The 23,218-nt window shown below is 53.7% G+C and overlaps 9 protein-coding genes across 9 annotated transcripts; 6 read left to right on the top strand and 3 right to left on the bottom strand.

Moving 5' to 3' along the window:
• Nucleotides 1-284: 284 nt before the first annotated feature.
• N7532_007713 (vacuolar protein sorting-associated protein 54) lies at nt 285-3,675 on the bottom strand (the record flags this gene model as incomplete). Its single annotated transcript, XM_056620205.1, has 3 exons — nt 285-474; nt 539-3,386; nt 3,447-3,675. The coding sequence occupies 3 exons, from the start codon at nt 3,673-3,675 to the stop codon at nt 285-287; spliced, it is 3,267 nt and encodes a 1,088-aa protein (XP_056471011.1).
• A 435-nt stretch (nt 3,676-4,110) lies between these two features.
• Nucleotides 4,111-6,452, top strand: N7532_007712 (MCM DNA helicase complex subunit MCM5; the record flags this gene model as incomplete). The annotated part of the gene is made up of 4 exons (XM_056620204.1): nt 4,111-4,247; nt 4,313-4,439; nt 4,491-5,893; nt 5,957-6,452. 4 exons carry the CDS (start codon nt 4,111-4,113, stop codon nt 6,450-6,452), a joined length of 2,163 nt encoding a protein of 720 aa, XP_056471010.1.
• Nucleotides 6,453-7,381: 929 nt separating this feature from the next.
• Nucleotides 7,382-9,244, top strand: N7532_007711 (DUF4048 domain-containing protein; the record flags this gene model as incomplete). Its single annotated transcript, XM_056620203.1, has 2 exons — nt 7,382-8,973; nt 9,043-9,244. The coding sequence occupies 2 exons, from the start codon at nt 7,382-7,384 to the stop codon at nt 9,242-9,244; spliced, it is 1,794 nt and encodes a 597-aa protein (XP_056471009.1).
• Nucleotides 9,245-9,877: 633 nt separating this feature from the next.
• On the top strand, nt 9,878-10,516 carry N7532_007710 (translocation channel protein TIM22; the record flags this gene model as incomplete). Its single annotated transcript, XM_056620202.1, has 3 exons — nt 9,878-9,967; nt 10,021-10,116; nt 10,181-10,516. 3 exons carry the CDS (start codon nt 9,878-9,880, stop codon nt 10,514-10,516), a joined length of 522 nt encoding a protein of 173 aa, XP_056471008.1.
• Nucleotides 10,517-11,276: 760 nt separating this feature from the next.
• N7532_007709 (cysteine synthase A) lies at nt 11,277-12,458 on the bottom strand (the record flags this gene model as incomplete). The annotated part of the gene is made up of 2 exons (XM_056620201.1): nt 11,277-12,274; nt 12,341-12,458. 2 exons carry the CDS (start codon nt 12,456-12,458, stop codon nt 11,277-11,279), a joined length of 1,116 nt encoding a protein of 371 aa, XP_056471007.1.
• Nucleotides 12,459-12,715: 257 nt separating this feature from the next.
• Nucleotides 12,716-16,243, top strand: N7532_007708 (condensin subunit YCG1; the record flags this gene model as incomplete). The annotated part of the gene is made up of 1 exon (XM_056620200.1): nt 12,716-16,243. One exon carries the CDS (start codon nt 12,716-12,718, stop codon nt 16,241-16,243), a length of 3,528 nt encoding a protein of 1,175 aa, XP_056471006.1.
• Nucleotides 16,244-17,434: 1,191 nt separating this feature from the next.
• On the top strand, nt 17,435-19,495 carry N7532_007707 (putative RNA binding protein (Arp); the record flags this gene model as incomplete). Its single annotated transcript, XM_056620199.1, has 3 exons — nt 17,435-17,590; nt 17,726-17,783; nt 17,862-19,495. The coding sequence occupies 3 exons, from the start codon at nt 17,435-17,437 to the stop codon at nt 19,493-19,495; spliced, it is 1,848 nt and encodes a 615-aa protein (XP_056471005.1).
• A 1,270-nt stretch (nt 19,496-20,765) lies between these two features.
• Nucleotides 20,766-21,879, top strand: pre6 (proteasome core particle subunit alpha 4; the record flags this gene model as incomplete). Its single annotated transcript, XM_056620198.1, has 5 exons — nt 20,766-20,793; nt 20,875-20,881; nt 20,935-21,076; nt 21,117-21,481; nt 21,555-21,879. The coding sequence occupies 5 exons, from the start codon at nt 20,766-20,768 to the stop codon at nt 21,877-21,879; spliced, it is 867 nt and encodes a 288-aa protein (XP_056471004.1).
• Nucleotides 21,880-22,419: 540 nt separating this feature from the next.
• On the bottom strand, nt 22,420-23,158 carry N7532_007705 (CHY zinc finger protein; the record flags this gene model as incomplete). Its single annotated transcript, XM_056620197.1, has 6 exons — nt 22,420-22,501; nt 22,563-22,664; nt 22,729-22,790; nt 22,861-22,934; nt 22,995-23,038; nt 23,154-23,158. The coding sequence occupies 6 exons, from the start codon at nt 23,156-23,158 to the stop codon at nt 22,420-22,422; spliced, it is 369 nt and encodes a 122-aa protein (XP_056471003.1).
• Nucleotides 23,159-23,218: the final 60 nt, after the last annotated feature.

The raw sequence follows: 23,218 nt of genomic DNA, 5'->3' as shown, positions 1-23,218 counted from the left end.
ATCGCTCTATGTCCCGAACCTCGAGTCAACATTACCATTCGGATTCAAAATATACATGAAGTAAAATCAAATTCTTCACGTGATATCCACACAGCTAACGCCAGGCTATTCTATAAATGCATCTCGTAGAACAGGTTATGTGGTTGGATGGATGACAAGAAAACGATATCGCTTCTGTACAGCATCTAAAAAGGTTGATATAGGGACTTGAGGGTACAGCAAGAAAAGAATTATGTGTAGTTAAGTAGAGGTGTTTCCGCATGCAAGGGTGTGCTGTTATTATTTCAAGAATTTGAAATGTCGGATGCTTTCTCTTGGTCTTGCTTGTCGTTCCCTGGGTCAGCCTTTTCTAGCTCTTCCTTGGCCGCAGCGATAGTTTTGGCTTCGATGATCTCAAGCAGCTTATTGGCTAGCTCCTCAGAGCCATCGATCTTATTCAACTTGGTCTTCAGGTGCTCGATATCGCTTCGCATCCTGATTTGAATGTGCATGGTTAATGATTGAACAGGAAATGGTTCTTCTTGCAGTCAGATCTCACCTTTTTTTACCGCCCTCCGTGTGGACATCGGCTTCTTCAAAGGCCTTCGCCCACTGATCTCGGTAGCTATTGAACACAGGCACCATGATCATATCGACAGCTATTTCAGGAAGATGCTTGCTTAAGACTCGATGAAGAGTACCAGTCTCTTTGGCAAGGGTCTCCATGAAAGGATGAACGCCGGTTGAGTCGCCTTCACCATCCCAATCAACCTTCTTCATGGCATTGACATGAACCGATGAGCGAGAAGTCATGATATCCACTAGTTTTTCGTGGATTTGGTTCTGATGCTCTTGGCACAGTCGCTTGACCTTATCAAACTCTGCCATTACTTGATTTGACTGACCATGCCGTCTGACAAACTCCCGTACATATGGCATGAGAGCAATGACGAAACTTAGCGCTTGCGATGAGAGGGCAAGATGTTTGGTTGTGATGTTCTTCAATCCGGCACTTCGTGTGGCACCCGCCCCCAGAATCAGCTGAGCAGATCGCGAATTGAACTGTTTCAAGATCTCCAAGAGTTGCGGGGCAATATCTTGGATCATGCTAGGAATGTTGGCCATGAGGAATTCGAACTCTTCCATACTGCGCATCATGGCCATAGCTGACTCAGGCAGGATGTGTTTCTGCTCGTCGATGACCGCAGTGCGCACCTTATCTTTGCCATTCCCATTAGCAGGTGGGTTTCCTTCCGATGTGTTGGCTTGCGACTTTTCGCTTTCAGGGGTCCAGATCTTGGAGACTTCTACCCAAGCTTCAATGTCCTTGGTGCTCGCGTCCAAAATGCGGTTTAGAATAAGGTTCTCAGCGTCCCCAAAGTCTCGTGCATCCCATCGATCAGCGTCCATGAGCTTGACTATGTGATGGCGTTGAGAATCACCAAAGCGATTGATGAAATCGTGGATCTGATTGCCAACAATTGTTTTGAGTGCAGTCCCGCCTCTACCAGAGATCGCTTCACATTCATCTGCGAAAAGTCGGTTGAGAGTGAAGTATCTTAGGAATTCTTCCTTAGGAAGCTGCGCAGTTTGTTCCGACCGAACTTTGAGAACTTTAGTGATTTGAGATTGGGCAATGTCCACTGCCTGGCCAAGGAGACTCGACATATCTAGGACCTGTAGAATCTCATCCTGAGCCATAGCGGAAACAGACGATCCACTGGCGGCCTGGTCAAGGCTATGTGAATTGGAGCTCCGAGGTGATCTCACGCCTGCCGAAGGCGACGTTCCGAGACCACTGGCAATATCCAAAAGAATCTTTACCTGAACGCTCAGTCGACGCAAAGATTCGCTGATTCCTGTGTAAATTGCGACCAACATCGCATAGGCATCTTCTGGCTCTAGAGCACGGAGGTTACGTGCAAGAGTAGAGGACTTTTCCTGCTGGCTTCGTTGGCGGTCGTTATGTGTGGACACAGAAACCATCGATTCATTGTCATCGTCGCTGGAGCTTGGTAGATGCTTTCGGATGAGTCCCTTCATCTCCCGCAAGACAGCAGTTTTGAAGGAGGTAGCCGCCGGTGTCGTGTAGCGCGCGCGCGCAAGCCCTGTGAGTTGTGTATGCAACTGGGACCGCATCTCATTATCGAAGTTCATGTATGCTGGAGACACCATTGATACGGGGCGCTGGCCGCCACGTTGCCGTTGGAAAGAAGCTCCCCAGCGTTGCAGGGTCACGTCTGAGGACACATTTTGAACATGCTGTCTCAGGTCTTCAAGCAGATCGTTCAAAAATCGGGTTTCGTAGCCCATGCCAATCCGCTGTCTCAGCTGGGACAAGTCATCTGAAGCCCCCTCGAGGGCTTTGAGTCTTCGAAGGTCGATAGCCTGATGCGGAAGGCCCTTCTCCGCATCCCCTTCAACAGGTTGGTCGGGAGGCTTTTCGCCTGCCATCAACTTTTCCACTTCTTCAAGTTCATCAGCGGCATTCTCAATGTCTCCCTGCTCGACCAAGTCTTCGCAGCGCGCCACAGACCCCACTACGTCGCCAAGCTGAGCGACAGCTGCAGCCAGCATCCGCACGTTCTCTCGGCGCCTTCTCAGATTCACAATCTTGAGACCACCAAGAGCCATCTCCTTGTCGATTTTCTGTAGGTCTCGACGCAGGATTTGTATCCGTTGCACCGAGTCTGCCGCTTCTGCGTGCAGTTCGCGCAATGAGCCAAGCGCCGTGAAGAAGGATTTCGACGCTGTAGAGATGGACGAAATGAGATGTATTTCCACTGTATCCATGTACCACGACAGCTTTTCTTGGAGAATTGCGTTGGTGGCCAGGGCTTTCCTCCCAGTATGGGCAGGCTCCAACGCGCCACCATTGGCATGTTTATCGTCCTTCACCGGGGGCCGTGGAGGTCTGACGACTTCTGACTTTTCTGATATCACGTCGAAGGTACGAGGATTTTCTAAATGGAAGTCCTCCTCGAAGTAAACTGGCGGAATTGTCGACAGCGGTGTCACGGCGGGGCCACGGCCTCGGCCGCCAGAGGAACGTCGGCCTCGAGTGCTGTAAGGGGAAGTGGGGCGAGAACTGGTAGACATGACTGAAGACCGTCGCTCCGGACTCCATGGCATCAAGGAGTCCGTATCCTCGGGTTTAGGGGATTTGGCCCCTTGCACAGACTGGTTGTCCTCGCCAGAACCTTCTTTCGACTGCTGGAAGACATCGTAGAGAGTGCCCACTTGCGAAAAGTAGGGTTGGAAAGCCTTCGAGTCCACATGATTGATGTTCGTCAACGTGACTGGAGGGATGTCGCGGGAGGACGGGGGTTTATATCCGGTGGAAGAGACAGCGGATTGAGGGGTCAAGCCGGTGCGGACAATCGGTGCGTGGAGAAGGGTCGAAATGGCTTGACAGAGATGACTCGATTAGCATTCGGTCAATGTAAAGCGCTTTGCGCATGACATACCATTCTGGCCAGATTCCGCGATCGAGCCATGGTGCTGAGAAGTATCCAGGATACCTCCAATGCTCACAATCGAGCTCGCAGTAGATCCCCTCCTCAGGGGGTTCCGTTGGGGAGGAACTCGCGGAAACTCTAGCTGAGTGGTCGAATAGTGGGAAATAGGCGGAGTTGATGAGGCTGACGCCAGACTGTCAATTGATTTGCGCGGACTGGTTGGCGTCATCTTGTCCATGGCCGCAATGCGGATGCGACAGCCACCCGGAGTCGATCGTTGGGGAAGCTCGGAGTTATCTGATCATGACAGATGGCCCCTTGACAGAAGAGCTCCAGGCCCGCCACAGCTGGTCGCGCCTAACACTCAAATTCGACAAGTCACCAGTTTCTGCGCGACGGCGTCCACGGGAACACAGCAAGGCTGACGTAGAGGTCGAGGTGGCTTTGTTTCCAACGCTATGCGCAGCTCCGCCCAATCGGGAAACACGCTAGGCCGAAAGAGTCACGTGGGGATAATGACCATACGTTCTGCCTTGCTGCCTTGCTGCCTTGCTGCCCTTGGAAAACCACTTAACGCGTGAAATGGGTAACCGCGACGCGACGCGTCGCTGCTTTCCGCCCAACTCCAAAAGTTCTCCCTTTGCCGGTCTCCCACCACATCAACCACCACACCATGGATCGACGCACTCCCTATACCCTGAGCGTCCTCGCTCCCAGCACTAGTGGCGGTGACGAGTCTCGCACAGTAATTCAAAATCGATTGAGGGATTTTGTGCTCGAGTTTCAGCTGGACAATTCTTTCGTCTATCGGTTCGCATCCCACCCGCATACTTCTTGAAAGCTGTCAACACAAACTAATCTCGCCCATTCAATAGCGATCAACTACGCCAAAATGTTCTGGTGAAGCAATACTACTGCGACATTGACATCGCACACCTGATCTCTTACAATGAAGAGCTGGCTCATAAACTCACTACAGAGCCTGCCGATATCATTCCTTTGGTAGGTGCAATGTTCGAAATCTGGCCTCGCACTTATCCTAACCTCGAATAGTTTGAGCTAGCTCTTCAGGACTGTACTCGCCGAATCGTTTTCCCGGGTCAGCGTGATATCGACCTCCCCTCCCACCAACTCCTTCTCCACTCTTCGGCATCGCACATTTCTATTCGTGATCTCAATGCCACCAATATTTCACACCTCGTCCGCATTCCTGGCATCGTGATCGGTGCTTCAACGATATCTTCCAAAGCGACTACTGTGCACATCCGTTGCAAGAACTGCGACCACAGTGAGAATATCCATGTTGACGGTGGCTTTTCTGGCCTATCCCTTCCGCGACGATGCGGTCGTAAGAAGGAGCCTGGTGACCAGCCCGGCGAGCAGTGCCCCTTGGATCCTTATGTTGTACACCATGAGAAGTGCCAGTTCGTGGACCAACAGGTTCTCAAGCTTCAGGAAGCTCCCGATCAGGTCCCAGTGGGTGAATTGCCCCGCCATGTCCTGATCTCCGCCGACCGCTATCTGGCCAACCGCGTTGTTCCTGGTTCTCGCTGCACTGTCATGGGTATCTTTTCCATCTATCAAGCCAAGGGTGGCAAGAAGGAGGCCGCCGTGGCCATCCGCAACCCATACCTGCGTGCTGTGGGCCTCAACACTGATGTGGATCAGACCGCCAAGGGTAACGCGGTCTTCTCGGAGGAAGAAGAGCAGGAATTCTTGGAGATTAGCCGCCGGCCTGATCTTTATGATGCTCTGGCCCGCAGCATTGCTCCGTCCATTTATGGTAACTTGGACATCAAGAAGGCCATTGTGTGTCTCCTGATGGGTGGCTCAAAGAAGATTCTGCCTGACGGCATGAAGCTTCGTGGCGATATCAACGTTCTGATGCTGGGTGACCCTGGTACTGCCAAGTCTCAGCTGTTGAAGTTCGTCGAGAAGGCCGCTCCCATTGCCATCTACACCTCCGGTAAGGGTTCGTCGGCTGCTGGTTTGACCGCCTCGGTGCAGCGTGACCCTGCGACTCGTGAATTCTACCTGGAAGGTGGAGCAATGGTTTTGGCTGACGGGGGTGTTGTGTGTATCGATGAGTTTGACAAGATGCGGGATGAGGACCGAGTTGCCATCCACGAAGCTATGGAGCAACAGACCATCTCCATTGCGAAGGCCGGTATCACGACCATCCTGAACTCGCGAACATCGGTCCTGGCCGCCGCCAACCCGATCTTTGGCCGCTATGATGACTTGAAGACACCCGGCGAGAACATTGACTTCCAAACCACCATTCTGTCCCGTTTCGACATGATCTTCATTGTTCGTGATGACCATGAGCGAGGCCGTGATGAGAAAATTGCCCGTCACGTCATGGGTGTGCACATGGGCGGACGTGGTGTGGAGGAGCAAATTGAGGCAGAAATCCCGGTGGACCAGATGAAGCGGTATATCAGCTACTGCCGCAGGTATGTTTTTGACCACATTTCGACCCCTCATTGCTTGAGTGCGAGACTAACATCGTATGACAGTCGCTGTGCTCCTCGTCTCTCCCCAGAGGCCGCGGAGAAGCTGTCTTCCCATTTCGTGTCCATCCGCAAGCAGGTGGCGCGTGCTGAGGTCGAGGCTAACAGCCGCTCCTCCATTCCGATCACTGTGCGTCAACTGGAGGCCATTGTTCGTATCACCGAGTCTCTGGCCAAACTGGCTCTCTCGCCCATTGCCACCGAGGCTCACGTTGACGAGGCCATCCGCCTCTTCTTGGCCTCGACCATGGATGCCATCACCCAGGGTGAAGGCCAGCAAGGCAGCAAGGAACTCATGGAGGAGGCCAGCAAGATTGAGGACGAGCTCAAGCGCCGCTTGCCCGTCGGATGGAGCACCAGCCTGGCCACGTTGCGCCGCGATTTCGTGGATGGCAAGGGGTACAGCGAGCAAGCCCTCAACCGGGCCGTGGTGGTGCTACAGCGACGGGAGACGGTGCAGATCCGGTCTGGCGGATCGCAGATCTTCCGGAACCAGGCATGATCCAGTGTCTCTTGCGATGAATCTGATGTGTTGGTTTTGATATCCTGTGTATGTGCTATGGATGACGGTTCTGTTCTTTCAGCTTTATGGCATTGGTCTGGCTTGCGAGGGCATGGCGTTTTGTGGTGTTTGTGCCCTGGGGTTCCTGTGTCTCCCGACATGAATGAAAATAAACCTGTCGTTATTTGACAATAAATATATTCGCTATGCAAACCTGTGAAGTATATCTCGTGGTGCTCATTAGTGTAGTGCCGAGCATCGAGCCGTCTGAGTATCATCCGTCCCAAATCAGGAACTCGGTTGCATCCGATCTATAGGGCACACCCGGAAAGTATAAGCAGGGGAACGTGGCAAAAATAAAAATACAAACGGCACTCAATGATCGATAAAATGCATCCCGGCCTTGTTAGCGTGAATGAATGGAACGTCTTTCTGTTTGCAAAGAGCCTCGATTCCCCTTAGAGCTGCAGCAATGTGCAGACGATCGATCGAGTCATGACAAGTAAGATGAGACGTGCCGATCAGCCCAATCCGGGGCACCTCAAGCACATCGAGATACGCCCTCGGCCATTATGATGATTACCACGATTTCCGCTATGCATTGATGGTCTAGACTTATCCACCGGGTACGTCGTAATACATACAGGCATTCCTACTAATCATACCTCGTCCCGATGGCCTTCGAATGAGAGGGCCCGATGGAGCCCTGGAAATGACAGGCAGCTCCAGCCCTCAGCAGGCCCCCCACAGCCCCTGAAACACTCGTGGCAAGGATGCGCGCTCCCCGACCCGCTGTGGGCTCAGGAGTCAACGACGCCTTTTTTTCTTCTCTTTGTTCTTTGTACATATCACATCGCTCGAATCTCGCAGGTCAATGCCCGCCATTCTTTTCTAGTCTGCTGCATTCTCTCCCTGCTGGCTGGCCCACCATGGAGAGTTCCGCGGGAACCGGCGAGGCGATCCACGGTGCTCCGGATGCGTCCCTCACGAGGTCTCCCCAGCCGGAGCCTGTCTGCGACCAACACTCGCTTCCTCTCTCGCGCTCCTCGTCGCTTTTACAACAGAAACGCTCCTCGCTGCCGCCGCGAACCCGTTCTGGCGCCCGACACGCCAAACGGCTGACCCTGAACTTCCCCATCAACATCCCGCTAGACCAGCCGCCGGCTGCAGCTGCCGACCCCCTTGCCTCACCTGAGTCCATGACCCCCGTCACTCACTCGTCCACTCGGCCCTCTCCAGCACTGCCTGTAGGCACCCCTCTCCCCTTCGACACGGACGACGATGGCTACGACTTCCTCCGAGCCATCGCCTCCCAGGAGCGGAGAGTGATGGAGCTGCGGGAAGAGCTGAATAGGGCCGAGACCGAACTGTCCACCCTCAAGAAGCAGTGGGCGCTGTCCGAGAAGTCCAAGAAACGCACCGAAATCAATCACCACGCTGAACCATTGCTGCCGCTTCGCTCGCCCGAGTTTAGCGGATCCGATCCGTCAAATGCCTCGTTGCACCTTCGGGAGCAAAGCATGAGCTCGGTGGGGAGCTCGTCGGTTTCACAGGAGCGACGCAGCCGTGAGCTGGAGCTGGAGCGGCGCACGAGCTTGCGTGCCGCCGCGAATCCTCCCAAGGGCACCACGATCTCTGCCAATGGTCGCCGTGTGTTCCAGGGCTCTCATGCTCGAACGCTCTCTCTCTTGTCCCCCGTCACAGCTCCCAGTCCCTCCAGCGACGGTCCTGGACCGGTCGAAGTGGATCGCGTGGGACGCACCCCACGCTCAGCAACCCTCCCCTCAGTCGAGCGCAACTCCGTTGCCAGTATCGGAATGCCGACCGATGAGAGTCAAGTGCCGGAGCATGTGCTGGCTCAGTGGCGCAAGACGATGCCGCCGCCCTCACGCGAGGCTCTCATGCGCACTGGCAAGCAAATGGCCTCCGATCTTCGTGAGGGGCTGTGGACGTTCTTCGAGGATATTCGACAAGCAACGGTGGGCGAAGAAGGCATCAACGCAACGGAATCGCGCACCATGTCTCCGAATTCATTAGCTCCGCCAACCTCCCGCAAACGAGATTCACTACAGGCCAAATCGCGCAGCCGGGACCGGTTATCGGCCGTGGGGAATAAGTCATCACGATCATCATCATCGTCATCGTCGCGGGGTAGGGGCCCAGCGGCCGAGACAACATCTGGTAAAGACACCACGCCGGCAGACATCTCCAAGTCATTCTGGCACGAATTTGGCGTTGATTCACCAGCGCAGATGTCGCCCGGCGCTCGTCGCAGCCCCACCAACAACACCGCCAACGACACGATACCGCGGGGCGAGAACGAACCCGAGCACCCCGATCACCGCTCCGGCAGTCCAGTCGAAACGGAGGATGATACGATGGACAATTGGGACATGTGGGATACACCGCTACCAGCGGCCAAGATGAAGCATACACCCTCATCGAGCCGGTCGACGGTCGAGTCCTCGAAGCACGATCAATCCCCCACAACACAGGGCAGCAGTCCTCGTACGAGTGCTAGGTACATCTCAACTTTTCCTGATTTCATTTATGACAACCTCGTTATGCGCTGACGCCATTCCCAACCCAGTTTCGGTGACTGGAACCCGAGCATCGCCGCGCCTGATCCCGGCGTGACCGAAGGCATTCCCTGGCCTGCCATCACCAAGCTGGCCCCATCTAAGCTCCAGCGAACCGCCTCGAATCTCATGGCGGAATGGGAGCGAAGCCTGTCGCCTTCCCCGGAGCGTCAAAGCTCCGTTGCTTCTTCCAAGAGCAGCAAAAAGGACTGAGTGCACTTATTTCTTTAGTTCGTTTGTTCTGCTTCTTTCTCTGTATATACTTCCCCCATTTCCTTCTTCGGCCCCGTCAGCGAGGGTCTCCGTTGGGCGAACTGGCACGAATACACACCACGGACTCATGCAAGGCTACGATTGTTCAACCCACGAGAGCGTTGTTTTCTTTCCTCTGCGTACATTTGGGAGCGTCTGGTTTTGATTACTTTCCGATTCGTCTTGGCCATATATACCGGTTTGGCATACTATTTAAACCCACAGATATTCAATTAAATAAACAGAATCAACGACTAGATCATTTTTGTCTTTTGTTACATATAATTCCCATAACTTGCAAGTATCCTCATTCTCATTGTTCACAGTCCTAACGATGATTTTCCGGGTGGTCACGTGAGTATTGCGTCTTAGGTCTGTCCCGGCCACCGCAAAAATAAATTTGCGTGAGTTTGCCTCTCCGCAAGATCCTCCGCGCCCGGAGAACCAGCTTGCTTGCATTTACATTTCCTCGAGGGGATCCGATACCCACTTCCATTCGTCTATCCCCAGCCATTTTTCGGATTCGAACCACGAGTACATAGTCAACATTTTAACTCTTCTTTTCTCCGGCTTAAATCGCATACCCCGTTCATTATGAGTCTTCCGGGCATGTCGGCGGGTGCCATGGGTGCCAACGGCCAAATGCAGGGAATGAGTGAGCAAGAGCAGGCCATGGTGAAGATGGTAAGTCGCACTCGTGACACTCAACGGAAGGTCCCCTAACAAACGCGTCGTAGATGCAATCCGGCATGGAATCGTGCCCCGTTAAGACAGTCATCTCCGGTACAATGGGTTTCGCTCTTGGTGGTGCCTTTGGTCTCTTCATGGCCAGTGTAAGTCGACCTCGCTACACTCCCAGTCTTATCGCGAATACAGCCCACTAACACATCTCATTAGATGTCCTACGACTCCTCCTTCACCCCCCAGGGCCAAGAAATCGCCAACCTCCCGTGGCGCGACCAGGTCCGCCGCGGATTTAAGGATATGCGCGCGCGCTCGTGGTCGTCCGCAAAGAACTTCGGTATTGTCGGCGCGCTGTACTCCGGAACCGAGTGCTGTATCGAGGGACTGCGTGCGAAGAACGACTTGACCAACAGTGTCGCGGCCGGTTGCGTGACTGGCGGTATTCTCGGTGCCAAGGCTGGCCCGCAGGCGGCTGCCTTTGGTTGCGCCGGTTTTGCGGCATTCAGTGCTGCCATTGATGCTTATATGCGCATGCCTGATTCGGAATAAGCATAGCTTCAAGTTCTTATGCTTCAGGGGCTCTGCTGGGCCCAATATGGCTGATTGGATGATATGCCGTGAACCATGGCTATTCGCCCTTTTGAACCATCGGTTTTCTCGCTTGTATATTTTTTGGCGTTTGACGACATTCTGGGATAGAATGGAAGCATACCGGGCGTTCGGGTTGCTTTATGTTTTCGTTTTCTCTACGAGATTTGTATTATATCTGCATGTCCTGTGTGAACATAGGTCGGCAGGGACCTTGACACCGAGAAATTCCTCTCTCATCTTTGATACCAACTTAGATCACAACTTGAATACTCTCAATCATTATTTTTCGTTCGGACTTGATGTAATTTCATCACATTGTGTTTGGCCTGACTGGAAGCGTGCTAGACTAGTGTCGCGGAGGAACTAGTATTCCCAACGTTATACTGCAATTATAATTTAAAATATTCTATAGACTTGATATGAACTAAGTGGATCGCAATTACGGTCTTCAAATTAATGCTTCACAAGTGTTGTACAGTGTACATTAATGTACGTGACGGAGTATTGAAACTTCGCAGATCTATATATCTCAGTTGGGATGGAAGGTGAACCATGCTATTATGGTGTTTCGTCAGATATAGTGTAATCTAGTACTACTTGCGATAAAACTCAAACCTTGATACCACTACCATTCTTTGAGTCAACAAGAATACTCCAGAAGACCAAAATATATTTTTACTTGATTTGTGATACAGACTATATACCAATTGGACTGAATCTAAGGCAGAACAATGTATTTCTCGAGATGCTTGGGAATAGCACCACGGAGGTCCTTGCTCTTGAGCCAAGTGTTGGAGAACAGACGGTCCGCATAGCGGTAAGCACCGTCGCAAAGAACAGTCACAACAGTGTTACCCTTGCCCATCTTCTCCGCGACCTCCTTGGCTGCCACGACGTTCAGAGCAGAGCTAGCACCGAGGTACAGACCCTCCTCATCGAGGCAGCGGTAAACCATCTCGATAGACTTCTCGTCGGGGATGTTGACGGAGCCATCAATCAGGTCAATATCAGGCTTCAGGTTGTCCGTCACGCGACCCTGACCAATACCTTCGGTGATACTGCCGCCTGAACGCTCACTTAGCTTACCGCCGCTCTGGATGTAGCTGTGCAGGACACTGCCCGGCGGATCGGCCAAGAAGCACTTAACGCGGCCATCACTGGCAGTCTTCAGGTAGCGGGTGATACCAGCCAGGGTACCACCAGTACCCGTAGCACAGGTGAAGGCATCAATATTGCCACCGGTCTGCGCCCACAGCTCCGGACCAGTGGTCTCAATGTGCGCTTGACGGTTGGCAGTGTTGTCGAATTGATTGGTCCAAACAGCATTGTCCAGCGACTCCGCGTGTCGTCTGGCCTGGTGGTTGTAGTTTTGAGGGTTGTCAAATGCGACAGCAGGGACCGGGTACACCTCCGCGCCCAACAGACGGAGCAAATCAATCTTGCCCTGAGACTGAGTGTTGGGCATGTAGATTACCAGCTTATAGCCTTTTGACCGGCAAACATGGGCAAGGCCAATACCAGTGTTGCCCGCAGTTCCCTCAACGACAGTGCCGCCAGGCTTCAGCAGGCCTTTCTCCTCGGCATCCTTAACGACAAAAAGAGCGGCTCGGTCCTTGACGCTACCACCAGGGTTCTGGAATTCCGCCTTGCCCAAAACATTACACCCGGTCTCTTCAGAAAGGCGCTTCAACCGAATAAGCGGAGTGTTGCCAATTGCTATTCCAAACAAATTGTAAGCTTCAATGGTTCATATGCCGGAGGCCGTGTCGGTGCTCGACATACCTTCGGTCAGGCCGTTGACGTAGCCTTGGGCAGTAGACACGCGAGTGGCATAGGCAGTCGACCCTTCGGCAGCGCGAAGGGCGGTAGTGCCAAAACGCCGAATACTTTGGCGGAACATCGTGCACAAGTGCAATTGAGAGGGGAGCAATTGCGACCAAGCAAGCTCACCAAATGCCGCGATCACCTCATCGGCGTCGGCTGATCGGCCGAGGAGCTCCGATGACGGGATTAGTCAGAAACATGTGACCCTTATCGTTTCTTCCCCGTTTGGGCTGTTTGTTTACCGCCCCTCTCCATCTCGTTCATCTGCGGAGGCGCGCGTGCAATGGTTTTTGCTCCCCGTTAATTGCGCCTTGATACTATTTCACACCCACAATGCCCGGCCGAGTCGCCGCCCGTTCGACTTCTGCGGCCACGCGCAGGTCGTCGGCACAGCCCTCCGCAGGGCGTGCCCCCTCCGTGACCCCGTCATTCGCAATCCCCGAGGAACCAGCATTGCCATCATCTTCGCCAAATCTCCGTCGTGATGTATGCACAATTTTCGCCGATGCTCAGCGCTCGACAACCGGTCACCGTAAGCTAGTGGTGCGCCTGCGGAAGCTACAGGAAATTTGCGCCGGCATTGCGCAAAAGAGCAAAAAAGGGAAGGACCAGGAGCAAGAAAAGATTGTGATTCCCGAGGAGGAGACCGTTGCTGAGAAGGAGTTCAATGTTGAGGTCGGCCGCTGTATGCTTCGCATACTTCCGATCAAGAAGTCGGAGCCTGTTGGCGACCGCGTCTTGCGGTTTCTGGATACCTTCCTTGCCCACGCGGCAGAGAAAGACAATGAGCTGTTCGCTTCCAAAGGAGATGATGAAGATGAGATGCAAAGTGCCCAGGAGACTCCCACGTCTCGCCTGACCTCCAGCCTGGTTGCCCTTATGATCCCCATGCTTGCGGCAAAGGACAAGATGATCCGGTTCCGCGCTACTCAGATTATTGCCCACATCGTTAACTCGTTGGAGTCTATCGATGATGAGCTCTATCATACCATTAGAGGTGGCCTATTGAAGCGCATCCGTGACAAGGAGTCCTCTGTGCGAGTGCAGGCTGTCATAGGTCTAGCACGCCTCGCTGGCAACGACGAGGAAGACGACGGCAACGACGATAACTCCACGGCTCTCCTCGAGAAATTGATCGAAATCATGCAAAATGATACCAGCGCCGATGTTCGCAAGAGTCTCCTCGCCAACCTCCCACTCGCCCCCGTTACCCTTCCCTACCTACTCGAACGAGCCCGTGATCTTGATGCTCCCACACGACGCACTTTATACTCACGCCTACTCCCTACCCTCGGCGACTTCCGCCACCTGTCCCTATCTATGCGTGAGAAGCTTCTTCGTTGGGGTCTTCGAGACCGTGACGAGAGCGTACGGAAGGCGACTGGGAAACTGTTCTTTGACCGATGGGTAGAGGATTGCGCCGGCACAAACAACGATCAGAACGAGGGCCCCACCGGCCAGCGCTCGCCACCTGATATCAATGCCCTCCTGGAGCTTCTGGAGCGAATTGACGTGGTCAACTCGGGTATTGAGACCGGAATTGCCCATGAAGCCATGCGCAGTTTCTGGGAAGGCCGAGCAGATTACCGAGAGGCTGTCGTGTTCGATCAGAACTTTTGGGAATCTCTCACCGCAGAGTCGGCTTTCCTCGTCCGATCTTTCAATGACTTCTGTCGGGTCCAGAATGAGGGCAAGTATGACGACCTCGTCGAGGAGAAAATGCCTGAGGTTACAGCACTTGCCTTCTTCCTCGGAAAATATCTCGAGGAGCTTCTACAACGTAAGAAGTCTTCCAAAGAGTCCGGAGAAGCAAATGATGAGGATGCGGTGGAGCAAGAATTTATCGTTGAACAGCTTTTGCACATTGCCAGCACCCTGGATTACAGTGACGAAGTTGGTCGTCGGAAGATGTTTTCCCTCCTGCGAGAGTCATTGGCCGTGCCAGAGCTTCCCGAGGAGTGCACCAAACTTGTTGTAGAGACATTGCGGTGCGCATGCGGTGCCGATCTTGCTGGCGAGAGCGAGTTCTGCAGCGTCGTTCTGGAAGCGATTGCTGAGGTTCACGATACCATCATTACGGAGGACAGCTTTGTGTCTGCCAAGTCAGAGATCAGCGATGATACCAGCAGTCGACATCAGTCTGAAACTCCAGGTGAAGAGGAGGATGTGCCCTTTAATAAGGAAGAGGCCAAGGCTAAGATTCTCAAGGAGATTGTGGTGAACATGAAATGCCTGCACATCGCCCAATGCATGCTTGAGAATGTTGAAGGACACTTGCAGCAGAACATGAACTTGGTGACCATGTTGAACAATCTGGTCGTTCCTGCTGTACGAAGCCACGAGGCACCAATTCGTGAACGTGGTCTTCTCTGCTTGGGTCTCTGCTGTCTGCTCGACAAGGTGAGTGAGTCCCCAGAAGAGACTTCGGAGTCTGATGCTAATTGGGTCAAGAACCTGGCGGAAGAGAATATGTCCCTGTTCATCCATTGCTACAGTAAGGGTCATGAGGGCCTGCAAGTTACTGCTATCCAAATCATCTGTGATATGGTTACAACCCACCCTTCACTGCTGGCCCCTATCACCCAGTCGGACGGTGAGACAGTCGTGGCCCCGCCTATGCAAAAGCCCTTGTTCAAGGTGTTTACACGGGCCCTGAAAGCCAGCTCCCCACCCAGTGTGCAGTCCGGCGCGGCCACAGCGCTGTCGAAGCTGCTACTTACCAACACCTTCGAGCCTTCCGGCGCTAACATTCCAATCGCCATTCAAGAGTTTAACCGAAATGCCGTGGAGAATCTCCTGCAGGCCCTCGTGTTGGCTTTCTTCCATCCACGTACCCGCGAGAATCCCGCACTCCGCCAGTCACTAGCATACTTCTTCCCTGTCTACTGTCACTCGCGCATTGACAACACCCAACACATGCGCCGAGTGGCGGTACCGGTGGTCCGGGCAGTCATCAATGCTGCGGAAGAGCATTATTCGCTCGAAGCCGAAGAAGATAGTGATGGGGAGATTGACGAGAGTGTGGGTGAGCGTGAAATCAAGGCACTGATGACCGGTGTCATTGGAATGCTCGCCGAATGGACAGATGAGCGCCGAGTCGTGGGACTTGGTGGTGAGCGAGTTCTGGCTGGCGGCGCAGCTAGCTCGACGGCCTGCGGCTGGGTGCACCTCGCCCTGGTCAAGGATATTCTGGAACGTGTTCTCGGGGTTGTGGCAGAAAGCAAGACCCGCTGCACTCGGGAAGAGCGTAAGCTTCTCTTCACCCTGCTTAGCAAGCTCTATTTTGCCGCGCCGACTCTCCCTTCGCGTGCCGGTTCGCGCGCCCCCGAAAATCCCGAGGACCAGTTCCGAAGCAGTATTCGTAGTGCGACTGCTGGTGGCATCGAGATTGATCCCGAGAACACCCAATTGGCTGAAGATGTCAAGGAGCTCTTGGACCAGACTATTGAGGAGGGCATTGCTGCCGAGGCGTCCAGCCGAAATGCCCTGGTCAAGACTAAGAACTCTGTCTTAAAGATCCTCGCTGTTGCGCAAGATGCTCGCGCGGCCAGCGCGCGCCCCCGCGCAGGCACCGAAGATGTTGAGAGTGATGCTGGAAGTGTTCGTTCCGCCAGTGTCCGTCGTTCGGTCGAGCCGACCGCGGGTCGCCGTCATGTCTCCGTGGAGCCCAGCATAATGGAAGAGGACGAAGGCGACCATGACAACAGCCGAATTCGTTCTGGTAACGTGAGGCCCTCTGTCGAAGGCAGTGGTCCTAACCGCCCTGTGGTGTCCATTGAACCGAGCATCATGGAGGAGGATGAAGACGACCATGACACTAGCCGCGGCACGGTTATCAAGGAGGAAGCTGTTGATGAGTGATGATTGAATTTTCGCTCTGGATTTGGTTGGCGTTTGTTGGGTTCGGGCTCCCAGGGACTGTAATTTTTTCTTTTTTGACGGATTATGAATGGGGCGGTTGGGCTGGCCTGCTGTATATGATTCGATTATTCTGTTGTTCATGATTTAGATGGTCGAATACCATTCCATTGCTTCAAACTTTCAAGTACTAGCAGTACGTTGTATCATCTGATCTGATTGTTTTGGTCCCATGTCTTCGATATGAGACGATCACAGTACTACTCGATATATTGAGTACTGGATTGAACTCCCTTTAGTATTCAGTGCTAAGTCTCCTCTTTGAGGTATTTTGTGGTGGTCTCGAATGAGGAGGATGAATCCAACACGTGATCACAGGGGCAATGGGAATTGCTGTCCGACGGTCGGACGAAAGAGAGCAAGTTGAAGATTGGACGAAACTGGTCTGGGATGAAAAGAATACTTTATCTCTTCTTTGCCGCTGATCGCCGATACTAATACAACTATATACTCTCTACTAATCTCCTCATCCGCAGCAGTAGAAGCAGGAGGAGCTGCAGTCATCTACTATACTCTTCCTAGTATGGCCTCCTCGCCAGTTCGTGCAGCATGGGCCCATTCCCAGAATTCTGACAGGCTCCACTTGCATGCCAGGTGTCGGGAAAATAAAACCCCTCCTTTTGACGTAGCGGATGAGCAGAGCAGATGTCCGAGAGAAATGAACTGGACACGAGCGCATTAGTGAGACCTCCAGGGCCGGGATGTTGACCGGTTGGGTTGTACGGGGGACGAGGCGATCAGGGGAACAGCACAGCCCATGGCCGTCGCGAAAGGGGCAGACAGGCTCTTTTTTCTGTGCTGCCAGCCGAGTCCAGTTGCCTCGAGAGTCGTGGTGGGCGCTCTTCAGCCGGGCTGTCCTCATCGGTGGTGGATGTTGTAGTTGTAATCTCCGTCACCCGAAACTTTTCTTTTCTCGCATCTCCACCTTCGACTTTCGCCGTGCCTCGCTTTTCTTCCCTCTTTCCCCCCTTACCCTCTCGCTCCCCCGGGCTTCTTTTTTCTTTCGTCCTTTCGACACTTTTTCGTCCGTGTCGAATTGTCTGCTGCACCTGCAGAGACAACACCCCTTTTCTTCTCCCTCTTTTACCCCCGGGCTCTCCCCCTGCCGCTCTGTTGGCAGCGACTAGTCAAGAGATGGCGGCCGTCTCAGCACCCACTCCTAAGCTGGATCGCTACGTTGTCATCCACGTTGCAACCACCTGTGACGAGCATGGCGTGTATGTCACCAAGGATTCGGCCGAGGTGATCGAATTGGGATGGATCTTGCTGGACAGCAAGACCTGTGAGGAGGTACACACAATTCCCGCCCCAACGGTTCCACGCTGGAGTTCCCCTCCCGTCATCAAACCACGCCCAAAAAAACACAGCACATTGGGGGCGCACGGAAGGAAATGACAATCAATGGCTGACGATCATCAATTCTAGCTGCACCGCGAAAGCGTCCTGGTCAAGCCCGTGAACACGCCCATCACCCCGCTTTGCAGTAAGCTCTCGCTTTTCTCCCGACCACAACCGCCCGGGTTGGGGCGAAAACAGCAACAGACACTAACACCCGACGCAGCAAGCTTGACCACCCTCACATGGGAGCACGTCCGCTCCGCAGGAACCTTCCGTGATGCCATCTCCCGATTCGATACCTTCGCCACCGAACACCTTACCAGCAAACAACTCGAGTTTGCGTTTGTGACGTTGGATTCGTGGGATCTGCGCGTGCAGCTGCCCCGCGAGGCCCGTGACAAGGCCGTCGTGCTGCCCGCATACTTGCAGCACTCCCGTACCTTTGACCTGCGCACCGAATATCAACGCTGGCAAACCCACCACCCCGAGTCGCTGCCCTTCGGTCCTAGCTCTCTCTCCAACATCTGCGCTGCCCTCGAGGTCGAGCCCGTCCAGTCCTCTGCCCCCATCAAGCACAATCTGCCCTTCCACTTGCAAGCACTGGCCCCCGCCTCGCCGCGCCGTGCGATGGAGGAGTCCATCACCCTCGCCCGCGTTCTCCGCGGCTTGATCCGCAAGTCTCAGCCGCCGCAGGACCACCCTGAGATCCTCACCCGCCCCATGGATGCCCACGCCGACGTCCGGGCGTTCCTGGCAGAGCGGAGCAAGGTGCTGCATCTCAGTGGCCTGCCCCACGACACGACCCAGTCCGAATTGGAGAGCTGGTTCACCCAGTTCGGCGGCCGTCCGATTGCCTTCTGGACCCTCCGAACCCCCGATCAGCACAAGCCCACCGGTACCGGCTTCGCTGTCTTCTCGTCGCACGAGGAGGCCGCCGAGAGCCTGTGCATGAATGGCCGGGCCCTGAATGAGAAAGCCATCGAAGTTTCTCCTTCCTCCAGCCGCGTCTTGGACCGTGCTGCTGAGATCCTCACGCCCTTCCCTCCCTCTAAGAACCGTCCTCGTCCTGGTGATTGGACTTGCCCCTCTTGCGGCTTCTCCAACTTCCAGCGCCGTACCGCTTGCTTCCGTTGCTCATTCCCTGCCATGGCTGCTGCTCCGGACCCAATGGGCTACGGCTACGGCTACGGCCCGCCTAACATGATACCTCCTCACATGGGTCATGGCCACGGAATGGGTGGTCACTCTCGTGGTATGGGCGGTAACGGTGGTGTTGTTCCATTCCGGGCCGGTGACTGGAAGTGTGGCTCTGAAGGCTGCGGTTATCACAACTTTGCTAAGAATATCAATTGTCTCCGCTGTGGTGCTCCTCGCTCGGGTGCTGCCGTCGTGGCGGACTCCGCGTTCCCCTCCCCCATGGACCCTCCCTCGGGATTCGGTATGGGCCCTAATTCGATGGCGAGCACGCCCGCCCCGGGTCCCTTCGCCTCGACCGCCGGTGGGTTCGGCGGATTCAGCCAGCAGTTCGGTGGCCCGCCCAACAACTATGCCCTCCCTAGCGGTGGCCTAGGCAATGCTGCCGGCGCCTACCCGCCCATGGGCCAGGTGAACTCCGGCTACGGTTCTTCGTCCACCTCCCACTCGGCTGCCTCCTTCGCCAACCCGGCTACTCAGGCGGCTTTTACCGGAGCTGACCATGGCGTGCCCTCAACCAGCGCCTCTAACGGTGCTTTTTACGGCTCCGAGGGTGCCAGCGACCCATTTGCTTTCTTGTCGACCGGTCTCGGTGGCCTAACCGTTGCTGATGATGCTCATTCCCGTCGCAACGGTGCTGGTGCCAACAAGTCCCCTGCGTAAAGTGGGAGAGGCTTGCCTCGATATCTGAAAAAAATTACATTAGCCCACCCCGAGGGGTCACACTTACGTTGTCCATATTGCAACCCTGCACTGTGGCAGGTATATGCGTTGGTTGATATTCGTTGATACGCATTTGTATAAGGGTTCTGCGGTTCTGGTGCATCGGGTTGGAAGGAGCAGGCGGGTAGCGCGTCGATCATGATGGTTCCGGATTCATTTGTCTCGCTGCGCGGTCCTGTGATTTGTGGGATATTTTCATATCATTGATTCCATCTTCTGCCATGGTCTTTTTTTATGGTCTGTGTTTTTATCTTCCTCGTCGTTTTTTTTCATATTGTTTAGGGATTGCGGCCACGGGAATCCCGGGGCGTGGGTTCGTTTTTTTCTATCGGCTGTTGTCTGTGTGGGTTTTTCGGACGCGAACGCATAGTGAGCTTGGGTTGAGCGCTCGACCTGCTTTGCATTTTAGATCTTTTGTCGTCCCTTTCTGCGTTGGGACCATGTCAAGCGTCGGAGAATTCACGGTTTGATCTCACGGGTGGGATACACAATGGCTCGGACTCCGTGGGGGTGTTGGGGGATTTCCTTTTGCGCTTGCTTTGGCATTCGATCGATATTTGTATTGATCGAAATTGTATCCGGAGAATGGATACCGCCAGGCACCTGTGAATTTCATCAAAAAAGATTGTTTGTCTATATCTACCTGCCTCGTGTATCCTTTTCTCATCCTTGTATTTGTCCCGGGCGGCTTCAGGGAAGGAGCCCTACCTGTACAACATCTCAGGATGTGCCGAATGCATTCATCCCTACATGAATAGACTTCTTTTTCTCTCAATCTACTCTCCCACGCAGTTTGTGATTAAGTAGCTAGTAGAACAAATTTGACTTTATTTTTTAATGCGCTATTATGATGAACAAGTGTAGGCCACTCGAATTTCGAAATGTGTCGTTAGACAGAGTATCCTTATCTCCATTACTACGAGAGAAATACGTAAAATATTGTAGCCCTCTTAAAACATCGAGAGATACTTTAGGCATCGGATTTAATGAGCTTCAATGAAGGGAAGTTGATACTTCATGCCCGCACGGCTGCGCCAAGGCAGCCGGATGCTGTCGCGTCCACCGCCCGCGGGACCCCGTCATTGCTGCCGCAACTCCATCGCCGTGCTCGGTCCAGCGTTTCTACCCTTCACTGCCCCATCAATCCTGCAAAGACCTCTTTGTTTCTCGATACTCTGCATCTAATTCGATTACATTACCTCGCGACACAATGTCCGGTTACGACCGAGCTCTCTCAGGTAAGCAGCTAGCTCCCCCGACCAGAGAGCTCCCTTTGCTCTCGTCCTCGACAACCAGCTCAATGTGCTAACTCATCCCAGTATTCAGGTATGCAGTATCTACGCCAAGCTCCAGCTTCGTGAGTTACTAACGCAACTCAGTCCCGATGGACACGTTTTCCAGGTGGAATATGCCATGGAGGCTGTCAAGCGCGGTAAGGCCACACCTACCCTGACCCAGGACTTTTCAGTACCTTTCCTCGGCACTGTTTCTCCATTCAACTGCTTCCACAGCCTGCTGATGGTTTGTTTGTGCGATAGGTACCTGCGCTGTCGGTGTGAAGGGCGATGACATCGTTGTCCTCGGCTGCGAGAAGCGCTCCGCCCTCAAACTCCAAGATACCCGCATTACCCCCTCGAAAATTGCTATGGTCGATGACCACGTCTGTCTTGCCTTCGCTGGCCTCAACGCCGATGCCCGTATTCTGATCGACAAGGCCCGGTTAGAGGCTCAGTCTCACCGTCTGACGGTCGAGGACCCCGTCACCATCGAATATATTACCAAATACATCGCCAGTGTGCAACAGAGATATACCCAGAGTGGTGGTGTTCGTCCGTTCGGTATTAGTACGTTGGTTGTTGGCTTCGACAAGAACGATGGAACTCCTCGCCTTTACCAGACTGAGCCTTCTGGCATCTACTCTGCCTGGTACGTATTCAGTCCAAGCTACCGACCTGTTTGTTGGCTTTGATTTTTAACCGGTGATTCTTCTTCCAAACAGGAAAGCCAACGCCATTGGCCGATCCAGCAAGACCGTCCGCGAGTTCCTCGAGCGCAACCACCAGGAGGGCATGGACCGCGAGCAGACAATCCAGCTGACCATCAAGTCATTGCTCGAGGTGGTGCAAACCGGCGCTAAGAACATCGAGGTGGCCATCATGGCCCCTGGCAAGCGCGTTGAGATGCTGCCCGATGACCAGATCGAGTCTTACGTTAAGAGCATTGAGACTGAGAAGCAGGAGGAGGCAGCCAAGAAGAAGACCGGCCGGACAGGCACTACCACCGCCGCCATCCTGACCCGACCTGGCGGTGAGTCGGCCGAATAAGCGGAGCAGGAGGGTGTCTGGCGTCTGTAACCAAGGCGACTGGACTTTATGTTGTGCCAATTTACCGTAGCGCTGGTCTCTTTTTATTATGAAGACTCAAAACCACGAATTTCTACACTCTACGTATTCACCGATTGTGTATTTGCAGTAGCACCTCACTATTCTTAAGTGACTGGAGACCTTACGGCGTATATGCTCATTGTCCTGGGGGCGGGGGAAGAAGTAGACCAAAAATATTTGACCTCAAATTAGCGCTTGCTGCACTAAAGTGCTTTGAAATATCACGAGCCCAAACATTGGCGAGAAAAATACTATCCTAATATGTGCAAGAGCTGCTACGGCTTAAGATCTTTGAGAAACAGTATCTTATGTCTTTTTTAAGTCTTGTTTACACTCCCAACTCCACTTGAATACTTTCTGCAACTTCCCCTAATGTACAACGTAAAATAGCAGGGTATTGATGCCATGGGAATCTGGGTCTATCACCAGGAAAAATCATCGTATCGTCAACATCATAAATTATGTGCAGGGCATATCCCCTTAACCCATTCGATCAGACACATCGCGGAACTTGAAAAGAGATCTATCATGATCGCCACGGACACGATCATCCTTGAGCATCCTGAATGGTGGGTTGATTAGTCTTCGTTTCTGCTTCGTAATGCGGGATGCCTGGAATTTACCGGTTATCCATGCGCGCGTCGTCACCCTCCACCTGTAGAGATGCCTGTGGCGTCACAGCCTCCAGAACGAAGTGATTATCGCAGTGTGGGCAATACTCGTCGCTGAAAAGGAGATGTTAGCTTCTCACGGTGCTGCCAGTCGCTAGCGACGGAGATATACACGGACCTTTCCTCAAATTCGGCGGCGTCCTTTCTGAAACACTTCTTGCACTTCTTGCAGGCAAAGATCTATTTTTGGACCGTCAGAACCAGAATAACCCATAGCCCTCTTCCTCGAAAGATGTTCGGACAACCATACCATCTCAGCGGACTTGGCGAGTTGGTGCGACTCCTGCTCCTGGTGGCATTCAGCGCAGTCGAACCATTTGCGGCCTGATAGAAATCTGTTAATCACCCGTCAACCGTGAAATAAACGGGCCGAGAGTAGCGTACAGCAAGCAGACCGAATGGCCACTTGGGCGTTGAGGATGTGTTTACTGCATGGCGGGGCGAATTAGCTTCAAGTTGAGAACCTGCAGGCCGACTGAGGGGAGTTGGGAAACTGCTGCCCCTAGTAGATCTGCGCAGACCAAGCACGAGAGCAAGACATACCACATGGTGCACGAGGCAGCTGGAGGGTCGGCGTGGGGAGGGTACGGCGTGGCCAGGAGTTGCGG

This window comes from Penicillium argentinense, assembly GCF_028826775.1.
Source record: "Penicillium argentinense strain IBT 30761 chromosome Unknown utg000009l_segment0_segment0, whole genome shotgun sequence".
Lineage (NCBI taxonomy): Eukaryota > Fungi > Ascomycota > Eurotiomycetes > Eurotiales > Aspergillaceae > Penicillium > Penicillium argentinense.
The sequence above is the reverse complement of the archived record's forward strand: the minus strand, read 5'-3'. Positions and strand labels throughout refer to the sequence as shown.